This window comes from Artemia franciscana, chromosome 7 (assembly GCF_032884065.1).
Source record: "Artemia franciscana chromosome 7, ASM3288406v1, whole genome shotgun sequence".
Taxonomy (NCBI): Eukaryota; Metazoa; Arthropoda; class Branchiopoda; order Anostraca; family Artemiidae; genus Artemia; species Artemia franciscana.
Genome location: NC_088869.1, coordinates 52,364,711 through 52,378,140, shown reverse-complemented (window position 1 = coordinate 52,378,140; position 13,430 = coordinate 52,364,711). Strand labels below are relative to the sequence as shown.

The following is a 13,430-nucleotide window of genomic DNA, read 5'->3' as shown; positions in this document are numbered from 1 at the left end:
CTTTCGATCCAGAACGGAGGAGTGGCGGTGTTTCTTTCTCTCCACTTTCCACTTTTGTACAGACATGTCATGAATACCTCAAAGTTATATACACATTAATCGGAGTAGGCAAAAGGTGAGTAATAGTATTTAGTCCTTTTCGTGACGCTGAACTGGAATATAGTCAATTAAAGAATGTTGCTTTGATACTACCCAAAACTTTAGATGGCGTTGATTTGTTTTCAGCAACCAACGTTTAAATGACTGATCATATTATAGTCATTTTTGCTTATTCGTTTGTTATTGTTTCTTATCTGGGGAGGGGGGACGAAAAATTATTTAAATTAATCTTAAATAACAATTAGGTGCATCAGTGTGTATTTTTGGGCGAATAGGCGATTAAAAATTAATCAAATTATGGAAAAATAAAAGTGTAGAAAATATTGAGGTTTTACGGAGTGTTTCTAGAAGCTATCTAAGCTGATTTTGTGCATAGTTTGTGGCATTTATTTAAATTCTGGGTGATAGCCCCTGCGTTCTCAGCTCCATTTTCGTAATTTTCTGCACAACTTTTTCAATGCATAAGAATTCATATTACTGAACACTCGGCTACTTTCCTTGCTATCCCAGTTTAATTTTCTGCATTCTCCATGACATTCCTTGAAATTCTGTGGGAAAATCTTGCAATTTCGGCACCAAGCTATGCAATCCAGAGCAATATTAGGTCAAGATTGCTGGCCTGAACAACATTTTGGTATATTTGTCTAAACTCTTATTATGAGAACCTCGTTTTGGGTGCTTAATGTCCACTCTAAATAGTGAAGTCCTGGGTATGAGAAGAAAAATCCCTGATGACAAAAGCAGCAATTTTGGTTACATTATATGCAATCTCTGTGATATTTTATTCATTCTGGGATCTTTTTTGTCGATTTTTAACCCCAAAGGAATGCCACATATTTAATATGCAGGATAAAACTAAGATAACTTTCTTACACTTGCTATTTCAGTTTCATAAGAAGATCTATTTACCAGCGGCTTTCTTGATTTTGCTTATTAAAGGAAAAAATATTTTCTAATGAATATTATCTTAATATAATTTCAATTATTTCTACCACAGTATTCAATCTTCAACTAAGATATATTTTATTTATTTGCAAAGGCACATGTTAATAAACAAATATAACAGCATAAATAGCGAGAACACTAAGACAATATGCACTTAATGTAAAGTTCTTCAATAATTACATTTCAAACAATCCCATATTGTAGAATAGATTGGAAATTTGCATGTGGCGTTATGCAAATGCAAAAGGCTTGCAAATCTGGAAATGTTGAACAGAAAATATTTCATTTTAAGCCATCAAAAATAGAAACAAAATAAGCATAACGCCTCGCTGTACAATATTTACAATCATCACAGATCCTTTTGCACCAATTTTAGCATATTCATTTTGAATAATTTGTTAAAGGTGAAAAGAAAAATGAAACTAAGTTTAAAGTACCAAACACATCAAGCTTGAAATAAACCTACGCTTCATAAGCCAGAGTGATTTTTTTTTCCAAAATTTGACCCTCGAAATAAAATTAAGCTTGCTTTTTTTTGTATAGGGTTGAGGGTCCTGCTTTCATACTCTTCTGAAGCAACGAAATACGCTCCAATGTAATAGTCCCTTTAATTTTAATTTAATCCAGTAAAGGTAATGTAGAAATAAAGAAAATTACTGAATGTATACAATAAACTAAAAATCGCACGAAAAATATTGAAATATTCTCCACAACAGCATGTGCACAAATATTAACGTCAATACCGCGTCAACAAAACGTGCTAAGAAACACAAAATTCAGCAGAAGTGTTCGGGAATCTCACAATTCGTCAGCTTTGTTGCTGATTCAACGTTTCGAACAGGGAGAGTATCCATTGCCTAAAAAACAATTAAATTATGAGAAATAAACAGCCTATACAGAATAAGGAAATTAAATGGACACATCAAAAAAATATTAAATTAAGAAAATTTCAGAGTCTCAAATAAGTTCAATCCTGAAAAATGATGATACAGAAATATTTTTAAACACACTTCTGTTTCTGACCTAACTCCAGTTAACTAATTTTAGGAATAAACTTATTCTAAAGAAATTCACAATTAAGGTTTAATAATAATCGGAACTCTGTTCCACCCAAGCTTAATTTACTGAAATTTTTTTAGTGACTCTCCCAGTTAGAAGTCTTTAATGTAAACCTTAATTTATCAAGAAAAGGACACATTTGAAAAGAAAAAATCCCGTTTGGACAGATGTGAATTAAAAATAAATTTAATATTGGGAAGAGCTTTTGAAGCTCATAAGGGTCAATAGGATTAATTATTAATAATTATAAAAATTATATTATTAATAATTATGATTATTAATAATTATGATTATGATAATTATGAGAAAGATAATTATTGTGATTAATTAAGGGTCAATATGATTAAATACATTCGTGAATAGATTACTGAGAACCTGAGTTTACACATTTCATTTTGAAAATTTTTATCGTAAGCGGTCGAAACTCACCAATCAGATCACTCTAAAGTTTGATGAGCAGTAGTCTTGAAAATTATTATACAAAAAGGCAGTATTAACTTTTAATATTCTAGTGTTTTGTTAACTGTTAAATCCGATCAAAAGTGACAGATAAAATCGATTAAAGCAGTAGCTGGATCATGGCATAAATAAACTTTTATTGGAAATTACTCTAGCTATTTCAAAGAAACCAACTATTATCCATCAATTTGAAACAATGATAAGCAAATCTCTACCAAAGTTAAAATCAGCATTAAAATGCGATTTTTTTTTATATATGATGAGAGTAAGTCACAACCTCATACATGTCGAGATACTTCTATAAAACGCACTAAAAGTAACAATGTTTAAATTCATCCAAGAATCATTTTCAACATCGCAAATAGAGCCATAGCCCAACTCCTTCACAGGACCTGCAACTACTTCGTTGGAACAAATACACATTCCCATGAAAATTGATATATCAACAAATAGCTGGTTGGGGTATGAATCCTAACTTTAAAAAGCTTAAAGAAAAAAAATCTTGTGGGAATTATTAAAGTGGTTGTCAGGATTTGACAAGGAAAGCAACATGTTAACAACAAGAATAAAAACTACAACCAGAAAGAAAAAAAATATTATTAAATACTCGAAAATCGCCTTTTGGCAAAAGACGAACTCAAAAACGGAAAGAACTACTTCATTTATTGCTACAAAACAATAATATAACTCCATGAAGCCAAACCCTTACATAATTGTTCAGCATCAAATATAAACAGCCAAAAGTCAACACAATACCGTCAAAACAGTCAAGGGTAGGAAAGATCGGTATAGTGGCCAAAACAAAAATTAGTACTACTAATGAGAAACAAGTTTCAAACCTTTGTTTAGGTAGTATAAATGAGACTGTTTAGCAACAGGATTTTAATAGAACCGTTTAGGGCTAGCAAGGCTTGCCCGTCAGTATTGGCTTTTGTGAACCTAACATGCAGTATAATAAGAACTATCGACTGTGTGATTTGAAAACAAAAGTAATTCAATTATCATTTGAAAAACAATGAGCCATTTGAGAGGAAACCGTTTATGAGGAAGCTCATAAGCATTAGGCACTGATTAGTATCGCTTAGGAATAGAAGGGCATCAAATATACACAAATTTTATTATCAATTAGAATTTAACAGAAGAATTTAGAATCTTGATCAAAAAACATAATTCACAAACATAATAAGGCCTATTTACCTTTCTCTGATTAAAAAAAGGAGTAAGTGATTTACCCTACGAAGAAGTGTGAGCTATTTGAAAACAAACTATTTTGTCGGTATCTCAAGAAAATCAACCACAGAATAGCGTTTCCAATGAGCAGAAGGGCCCCAAACATTAATTTAAATATTATGTTTTTACCTATTAAATCTTTGAATTTTAATATTAAATCTTTACCGGAAAATTCAGGACTAACATAGCTAGTATCTCAGACGCTGTTCGTGATCAATCTAGTGTGTAGGGAAGTGCGACCTACTTAATTTCTTTAATTCAAAAGACGAAAGTAATTCAATTGCCTTATGGAAGATTGTCAGCCATTTGAGCTTGTCAGCTATTTGAGCTGTTTATAGGACGACTCGCAGGGACCAATGATAAGAGTTACGGTTGATAATAAGCAGAAGGGCATTAAGCCCTTGTTAAGATGACAATGTGTTAGCAATTAGATCTTAACCAAAAATCTTTAGACCCGCAAAACTAGTATCTCTGATTTGCTTTTCGGTAAATTTAGTTGACGGTTGATAATGACTATAAGGCTACCAAGCCTTTATTAAGATGACATTGTATTAGCAATTAGATACTGATTACCGATTAAAATACTGATTATTAGAACCCACTACTAGTGTACAATAACTCCTCCTTAGAAGGATAGACTACAAAATTCTGAAAAGAACTTCAGAAAGTTGAAAATACTTACTTGGATGTTTCCTAAAAGGGCTTCACTTTACCCCATCCCCCTTTATTGTGCAAAAATATTGCACAAATTATTTGGCCCAAATATAAGGATAATCGTTAACAACAAGTAGAAAATGTCAAACCCTTTTTTTTTAGATGGCACTGCATTAGTAATTCGATCTTAATCGAAGAGCATAGGACATGGAAAGCTAATATCTCAGCCGTTGTTTTGGTTAATTTTGTGTGCAAAAATAGGCAGAATATTTAACTCCTTTCACTCCCGAATCAAAACCAATTCTATTACCCTTTGAAGAGCTGTGAGCCATTTAAGAGCTACTTCTTTGTACGGTGGCTCACAAGCACTGAACCTGGTCTCAAGCAAGTTACCATCATCAAAAGTGATTGTCATTGAGCTTGTACCTATAAATAGACAAATACAAATAAATAGAGTAGATAAAGAGCATTTTCCTGAAGTACAGAAGCACATTTCTTAGTTAGAAGCTTGTTCGTTTCACGTTCACTCCTAAAAAAGATAATTTTGCCATTCTCTTGGACAAATTTGCTTTATTTTTTCTTTGCTTTATTTTACTCATTTGTTAAGCTCAGGTCAGTATTATTTACGTTAAAAACTTTTACTAAATCACATTTTAGCAAGCTTGTGACAAGTAAGCAAAACCTGAAAAGCTCTTATTTTCAAGTTCACATTTCAAGGTTGATTTCTGTCCCTTTTCACCCTTTTGCAGGCTAGAAAATCCTTAACCGCACTCATGGGGCGTGAACAAAGGTGAAAGGAGGGGGAACATTTGCCCTCTTCCATTCTGTATTTCCTGGAAATTTTTGCGATATATATATGTATACACCTCTTTATGATATTTTCTTTTTTTACGGAATGTAGTCGCTTTGTGTACAAGCTTTTAGTATTTTAAAGTAAGTGCACTACCATTTGAATGAAACTTTTTGGGATTAGCTCAAATATCAATTTAAGGCCGTGATTAAGTGAACTTGAAAACATCTAGGTTCTAAATTTAAGTTAGGGTAGCCTTCTGTCTCTCAATTCTGTAGAGACCGTCGATTGCCAAAAACCCTTCAAATAGCACTTATTCATTGGCGGAAATAGCGATTAATTATACCAGCTTTTTAATCTGGTCTCTAGGGGTGTTATAGGCGATCTGAAACAATTCTTTCTGGCAAAAACCTTGTAAAAATTTCAGGTAGCTGAAAATATTCTATGGGACTGTTCGAAAACAGGAAAATACATCGAAAAATAATTGCAATCATCTTACAGGTTGTTGTCTTCTCATGATAGTACCGATTTTGTTCTAAAAGCAATATCCTTCATAGAGTATACTTGTGAAAAAGAGCTAGACATTTTCTATCTAAGCAATTAGAGGAAATAGAGCAAAATACTAGCAAACATTTTGTAGCATCTTCAAGAAGCTATGGCCTGATATTAAAAGCGGCATCTTCCGCCCATGAACACTTGAGTACTTTTTAAATATAAATTTTCAATTTTAACATGGGATTTTCGAGTTCCATCAGTTCACTTAATCACGGCCTTAGAATGAAAGATCTTAAGCCGAACTGGCCAGTTATGACAAAAAACATCAAAGAGAGAAAAAACTCTATGAACAACAACAAACAAGGGTGCGACCAGTAGATAGAAAAGATGAAAAACTAAAACGACGCGGATATTTCGCTTGTATGTAAACGAGGCATCTTCAGAAAAGAAAAAACAAAGATAAAAAACTAAAATAAAATCAAATAAAACCACCACCAATGTTAATAAATACAATTGACGCAACTTATCCACGTAGGTCACAAAATATAATAGAGTTACTTCGATGAGAACACCAAAGCAACTGACTAAAAAAGTACAAAAATGGAAATGAAGTTAATTATTCTGTTGCAAAATAATCCTATTTTTTAGTAATTCTTTTTGGTAATCTCATCCCCTGGTGATTTTGTAAAATCTTAATTCCCTTATTATTGGTTCATTTTTCAAAAGAATATTATAAATTGGGTCAGTATTTAAATTTCCCATATCTCTGTTTACTGAAGGATTAGCAAACATATGTTCTTTTTTTATTTCTATAGCCTCCCTCGCACACTAAGAAAAACCTCTGTTATTAGACATAGCCATGACTTCATCAGATTGTAGAAAATGACCAGGATGAAACAAAATAAGTTCTAACAAAGCCGAAACAAAAGTTTCAGGGGGCTTGCCGAATTATAGAGTTTTTTCTACTCTATTTTTCAACTCAACAATTATCTGACAAATTATTCAATGGGTACATTAATCAATGAGTTATTGAATGAGTTATTGAATGAGTTATCCTATTAATGATCTACCTAATTTATTCGACAAATGACTTTGTTTATTTGTAATTTGAATTTAGTCTTGTAGCTCTAACATTACAGTTCTATTTTCACACCTTTTCCTGCAATTTATTGATTTCAAGTAATTTTGTGTTTACCAAATTTAAGAAGACACAAAACTTAATCTTTTTCATGAAAGTTTATTTTGTGCAGAAAATCTGTAAAGATTCAACATAAAAGAGATAAACTAATTGTTTTTTTTTTTTATGTCTTTTAGATTCTTCGTATTTGCTGAATTCAAGCAATTTAATGTTTACCAGATTTAAGAGAAGGTATGAAATTCAATCTAGTTTGTGAAAGTTTATCTTGTGTTGAGAAATACAAATTTGGGAATGCATGAAGTTGACTAACAATTTCCTTCGAGACTCGGCTATAAGGCAATGCAAGCTGTTAAGAGTCCACAAATCAACTCTATTCAACTTGAAAATTTGATCAGGTCTGAAAATCAACCGAGATTTAAGCTCATTGGTTTAAACTGCAATACAAAACCAACCGGGATTCAAACTGCAACACTTAACGTATAAGATGTTAACAGTAAAAAATCTGCCTGGTGTTTGTTTCCTACGTATTCCCCAAAGAAAGGACAGGCTGGTAAGGCCGTCTCTGGGAAAAGAAGTTCAAAAGGAATGGAGGAATATTTTATGGAGGGAGAGGAGCAGATTAATTATTCGTTTTTGATTATTATTCATTCCTGAGTAAAAGATAATAGCCTAAAAAACATTTAAAAGTTAATATTAAAGTAAGAGGTGTATTATGAATGATATAATAGTTTCCACAAGTTACTTTATTGTTAGATCACAGTAATGGCTTGCTTGTCAGTGACTTAATTATAAAAAACTGCGAGTAAAGAACGATCTGGGCTAATATTGTTAAAAATCTGAAAAGCCAATGGCAAAGAGCAGGGGTTTGAAGGAAGAGCCCCCTTATATGCAGTTAAGGTTCGTCTTAAGTTTACATATTACTCTTTACTTTCATTGGAAACGAAAACCTTTTTTTTACTTTTATCTTCAGTTTACTGTCAGTAGCCTACCCTATGAAATATAAGAAATATTTCTAAATATGATAGGGAATGGCACCTCTATCTCAATCTCCACGCTTTTTAGTAAATTTAAACTTTTATTTAATAATATTTTGAAAGAAAGGCTCATTTAGTGTATTTTCTTTTCTATGTCGTTTCCCAAATAATGGGCCATTGAGCCATTTGGGATATTGTTTTTGTTATTGTAATTTTATGGTAATAAATGGAACTTGAACTTGAATCAAAAATTGACATTAGGCTTAGTATTTTTCCCGGTTTTCGTGTGTAAGGGGTGTTCCCAAAAAGATTTATTTACTAGGGAATGCCTCCCGTCTAAAAAAATGAACTCGTGAGACCTGAGGCATCCCCCTTTCCATCCTCACTCACAAAAAGAACCCACTAACCTTCTTACCAAAAGCCGATAATAAACTTTATATATCTGTGCATAATTAAATGAAGCCTCAAATAAATTACCTTACTTAGAAAAAATCCTAAAAATGACAGTTTCTATTAACTGTTTGTTTGTAGAGACTTCTTTAATCTTTAGGAACGAATGGGCAACTACGAGTCATTATATTCTCTATAACTGAATAGTTAAATTGATAATTTAAAAATTGACATTTAAATTGATGTATATTCAGTTAAACTGAATAGTTAATAAGATAGCTGAATAGTTAGCTTTTCTATTCTTCCAAACGGATTGATAATTTCAGAATTCTTAGTAACTCCTCTTTTCGATCCTCTTTCGGCCATTATGTTTTGCATCCCAAAATGACCAAAAACGCAACTTTGATACTGCGAAATAACTTTTGCATGAAAAGGACGCAAGAACTTTCCATTTGGTCTAAATGAGCCCTCTCATAATATTTTAGGGCAGGTGGTCACACATCCGTGGCCATCCTTCTTGAAAACAAATTAAAATTTGCCATTTTGTGGACAAGTGTGTAAAACTCAGCTATTGCACTTCTTTGATATGTTCAATTTGATGGCATAATTTTCATCAAAATCATTTACAATTAATGGAATATTTCCCCCTTTTCCTAAAATTATGGAATTTTTTCAGGATCGTAAATTATGAGGGGTAGCATTGACACTAATCCATTCTTCACATTTGGAACCCCTTTGAAAAGTCAAGGCATTTGAGGCATATATTTTCATGAAGATTCCTTTTTTAGAAGTGTTGGCTACAACTAGTACGCGTCACTCTTTACTGACAGTTTGCTACCACAAACTATTTGATCAGATAACTACACAGAAGTTAATTCAGTAAAGGGGCTCTTTGTCCATATTCAGAGGAATTAAATAAAAAGAATTAATACCAACTATTAATTCACTCACATATGAAACACAAAACAAACTTTTATTTAATACAACTTTTTGTCGCACCGGGAACACGCTCAAGGTTTTGAATAAAGCCCTGTCTGTGTAAAATAACCAAATCTTAATAAACTACCATATAAAAAAATCACCAAAGGGACACGCAACCTTGATACTGCGAAATAACTTTTGCATGAAAAGGACGCAAGAACTTTCCATTTGGTCTAAATGAGCCCTCTCCTAATATTTTAGGGCATTGGTAACATTGGTAATCTTTAATTATTTTTTTTTCTTTGAGATTAATTTGACATTAACTGTTTCAAGTAAATCTGAACACATGGATGTGCAAACAAGTGTCAACATACCTGTAAAAGCTTCTCGCACCTGTCCTTCTGTCCAATAAGACTTGATAGCGCTTAACGGTATTTCTGAGAAGTGATAATCGCAAGATCCAGAAGAAATCATTAGGACCCTATAAATAAAATATGTGTTCTAACCAACCATTAAAGCTTAGTTTTTTTCAAGTAGAAATTTTCTAAATTAAACTAGCAAATATTTAAAAATGTTCAAAAAAATTACTTTTGACTTGTTTTGATTGGCAAAATAAACCTATTTAGTACTTTTCTTTTCTAGGATGCTATATTTTGAATCTCAGTGCTTCTATTTGTGCCGGTTATTTATATTTATTTTGCCTCTTTTATAGACAATGTAAATTATTTGTTACTAGACAGGTTAGAAAATTAGATGTTGAAATTATCATCATTGGAGAAATTTATAGGTACATTTTGCAAAGGAAAATTACTACTTTTAGGTATAAATGTAATATCGATCCGTAAATACAGCTAAATGAAAAAGATTATTTTTCAAATGAAAGTAAAGAGCCACATTAAGACTTATAACGAACAGAAATTACTCCTTAAATGAGGGGGGATGGCTCTCCTCAATTCCAACCGTTTTATACAAAAGTTTTACAGTGTTCCAAAATACTTCTTGACCCACTAAAGTGGACCTTGTGTTTGAACAGGCGTTCTTAGAAACTGGGAAAAAAGAAACTAATTGTAGTGTCAACCATTGGGAATTGAGGAGCGGTAGATCCCCCCATATGTGGAGTAATTTGTGTTCGTTTTAAGTTTTAAGATTCTTCTTTCTTTCATTTGAAAACACTTATTTTATTTTATTTCTTTGTTTTGAATACCATACCTAGGGCTACCCTTAATGCAAGAAGAGCTGCAGCCCCTTGAAACTCGAATCTTTAAGTCAACTTTTAGCTCTGGGCTACAATGCCTCGGGACAAGGAGCTCATTTAGTTTATTTACTTTTGAAATAAAGCATAATTATCCAACATAATCTATTATATTTGAAAAGATAGGGGTGTTTTTGCCAGTTCAGCCCTCGTACTGCATGTTTCCTTCTATACTGTTCCCTATATTACACCTTCACCTATTCTACCGTTAAGCATATTGATACAATCATTTATATTACATAGAAAAAGAATACCTGTAAACAACAGCAGTGACCCCATAGCACCCATATTACCGGAATGTTCCGAAAATTCAGTGGATTGAAGGGAGGCTGTACATTAATTTCTACTTCCGTCCCGTAGATAGAGTTAGGAGAAAGAGTCAAACTTAGCGTAAAGAGCGAGGCGTTGAGGAGGAAAAGCCCTTTTCATATACGGAGTATATGTTCACAGTGATGCTGAGAATTTGGGAAATCCTGTATATTTATGTAGTGTTGATTTACAAGCAGAATTCGATTCAGTAGTCCAATCAAAAGTATTTATGACTGCTTAATTTTGGAGTTCAGTCCCATATTGTTGCACTGCTTTCATATTGGTATAGCCATAGTTATGTTACGCTCGAACTTGAAAAGACGAAAAATTCGTCTTATTTGAGGACTCAGGCAAGGTTCAATTTTAAGTCCTACTATGTTTAATATTCCTACGACCACTGTAACTAAGACGATTAATGGTGGAATTTATAGTGACCTTTGTGATTTCAGTTTAATTTGCTACGCGGATGATGTCCTGCTTATTAGTTCGAGTTTTTATACTTTATAGGCAAACCTTGATTTTTTGATTTCTAGTTATAAGCTTCTAGGACTTAATGCAAATACTGCTAAAACTGAATTTCTTGCTTATAATGCCTGAGATAAAGCTACATCGTTCTTGTCCGTTGTCTTAGCAAGTAAATCTATCAGAAAGTCTACTGCGCTGAAATACCTCGGCCTCGTATGTGGTCAAGACAAGCATAGTGCTTGGGTTCTCAGTGTTGAATATGCCATATCAGGTTTCCGCGCCCGCTATGCCAAACTGGCTGCACTGAAGTATAGTTTTCATAAGCGTGTACTTGCTAAATTATATAGTATTCGCCACTATACAATTCGCCACATATATAATTATATTTCGCCACTGTGCGATTCACTGTTTAAAACTGAGCAGTTAAAGGTTCGATCGGTGTTCTGTCGTTACATAAAATTTTTATTAAGATTCCCGCTGCATTACAGGAATTATATTATTTTGCGAAGATATGGTGTTCCTGACCCTCTAGATATAGCGGATTCATTAGAGTGCGATGTGTTTAAGAAAAATTTCAAACTTTTACTTAATTTTCTGCCATCTAGCATTATTTACTAGTGCTCTTTGGATTAATTTTGTATTATTTGATTTGCTTGTTTAGAAACTGATTTTCTCAGCTCTGCTTCTTTTTGTATGTTTTAAGCGGGCGCAAATAAACTTATCAAAACTTATGTGACGGGAGCCCCTTGCTTTTTAAGCTAAAGAATAACTAGCAATTAACTGAAGCATTTTAAAGCACAAAAAAAATACCCAGTCGCTAATTGCAAGTATTTTAGTTCATCTATTATATTATCGTCAAGTAATTGCTTGTACCACGAACCATGCTCCAGATTATTTTAAATAAAGCTTATCAAATATTTTAATGAATAGCTTAGTTCTGAAATTCCAGCTATTAATCCGGCTGTCAAAACCCTTAAAAAACATGTTAAGCTCACCAGCGAGTGTCATCCAAGTAGCAGACCGCTGAGACTGGATTGCTTGGTGTACGTCTTGATTCTGCAGTGTTTGGCCGGTTTTGCTGCCAGACATTCACATGGGCACCACCCCTCAAAATCTGCAATAGAGTAACCAGCATTAAAAGCTGTTCCTGCTTAAGGATAAATAATTGATCAAGATGGCGTTGAACTAATTTTATGCATCTTTTTATGCATCTTTTAATGCATCTTTAGGATTCATGTTTCTGAAACGTTCCCTGGGGAGCAAGACATTTGCAAAATTTCTGCCTGGCCAAGGAAACAACCCCCCCACCCCCAACCCCAAAAAAGATACCAGGTCCCTGGGGAAATTTTGAATTAATTTTCTGAATTTTCCCTTGTAAATTAGGGGAATTTTATTGATTTTTCCGTTGAAAATTCGAATTTGATTGGATACATCTCGCAATGAATTCAAACATTAATTGGATAAATACCATTTTTGGTAGGCTAGCTTGCATCAAGCGTCGAGTTGGGTTTCCCCATGCCTCATTTGCTTCAAATAAGTGCCTTTCCACCGCCAGCTTCTTTCAAAGCTTTTCATTTTTGACAGTTCTCTCACATTACTCACATACTCTACTATTCTTGAAATGTTTAGAAACTTAGTAAAGTCAAAACAGTTCTCCGTTTTATTCTGATTCACTAACTATCTTCTATATTTCCCTTATCCATAAATCTTATTTTGCAAAAAATTATATCGCTGCTGAACTGACTATTTCTGCACATAACCAGGTACAGTCTAACAATGCCCGGTTATTTAAGCTAAGCAATGTTGATTCAGTACCAAATAGCACCAATTTGAAAAAAAAAAACACACAAAAAAATGGGAAACCGGGACACCGGCACATAGGGAGTATAAATGACGACACTCAAAGAGAAAGCGACCGGGACAAAAGGAATGTTCGATTAGCAATCACCGTCAACAAAGCACCGGGACAAAAATGACGACCGGGACACAGGGAGTATAAATGACGACCAGGACATAAGTAAAAAAACAAGAGCTAAGAGCTCATATGGCACTTGTGACGAGGCAAGAAGAGCTAAGAGCCAAGAGATCATATGGAATGAGCTCTAGCAAAATTCTATAAATCAATAGATTGATTTAAAAAGGAAAATAAGAGGCTTAATGCCGGTCAAGATTTAAAATAAGAGCTCTGAGTCACAAAGTCCTTCTAAATATCAAAATTCATTAAGATCCGATCATCCACTCGTAAGTTAT

The 13,430-nt window shown here is 33.3% G+C and overlaps 1 protein-coding gene across 1 annotated transcript in view; it reads right to left on the bottom strand.

Moving 5' to 3' along the window:
• Positions 1–1,635: 1,635 nt before the first annotated feature.
• LOC136029447 (zinc finger FYVE domain-containing protein 21-like) overlaps positions 1,636–13,430 on the bottom strand; it is a 42,342-nt gene continuing 30,547 nt past the window's right edge. Inside the window, exons 4-7 of the mRNA XM_065707859.1 lie at positions 12,176–12,294; positions 9,529–9,635; positions 4,757–4,872; positions 1,636–1,901 (exon numbers count right to left, since the gene is read on the bottom strand). Of these exons, the coding sequence (XP_065563931.1) occupies positions 1,821–1,901; positions 4,757–4,872; positions 9,529–9,635; positions 12,176–12,294 (423 nt within the window). The 3' untranslated portion in view covers positions 1,636–1,820. The remainder of the gene's footprint in view (positions 1,902–4,756; positions 4,873–9,528; positions 9,636–12,175; positions 12,295–13,430) is intronic.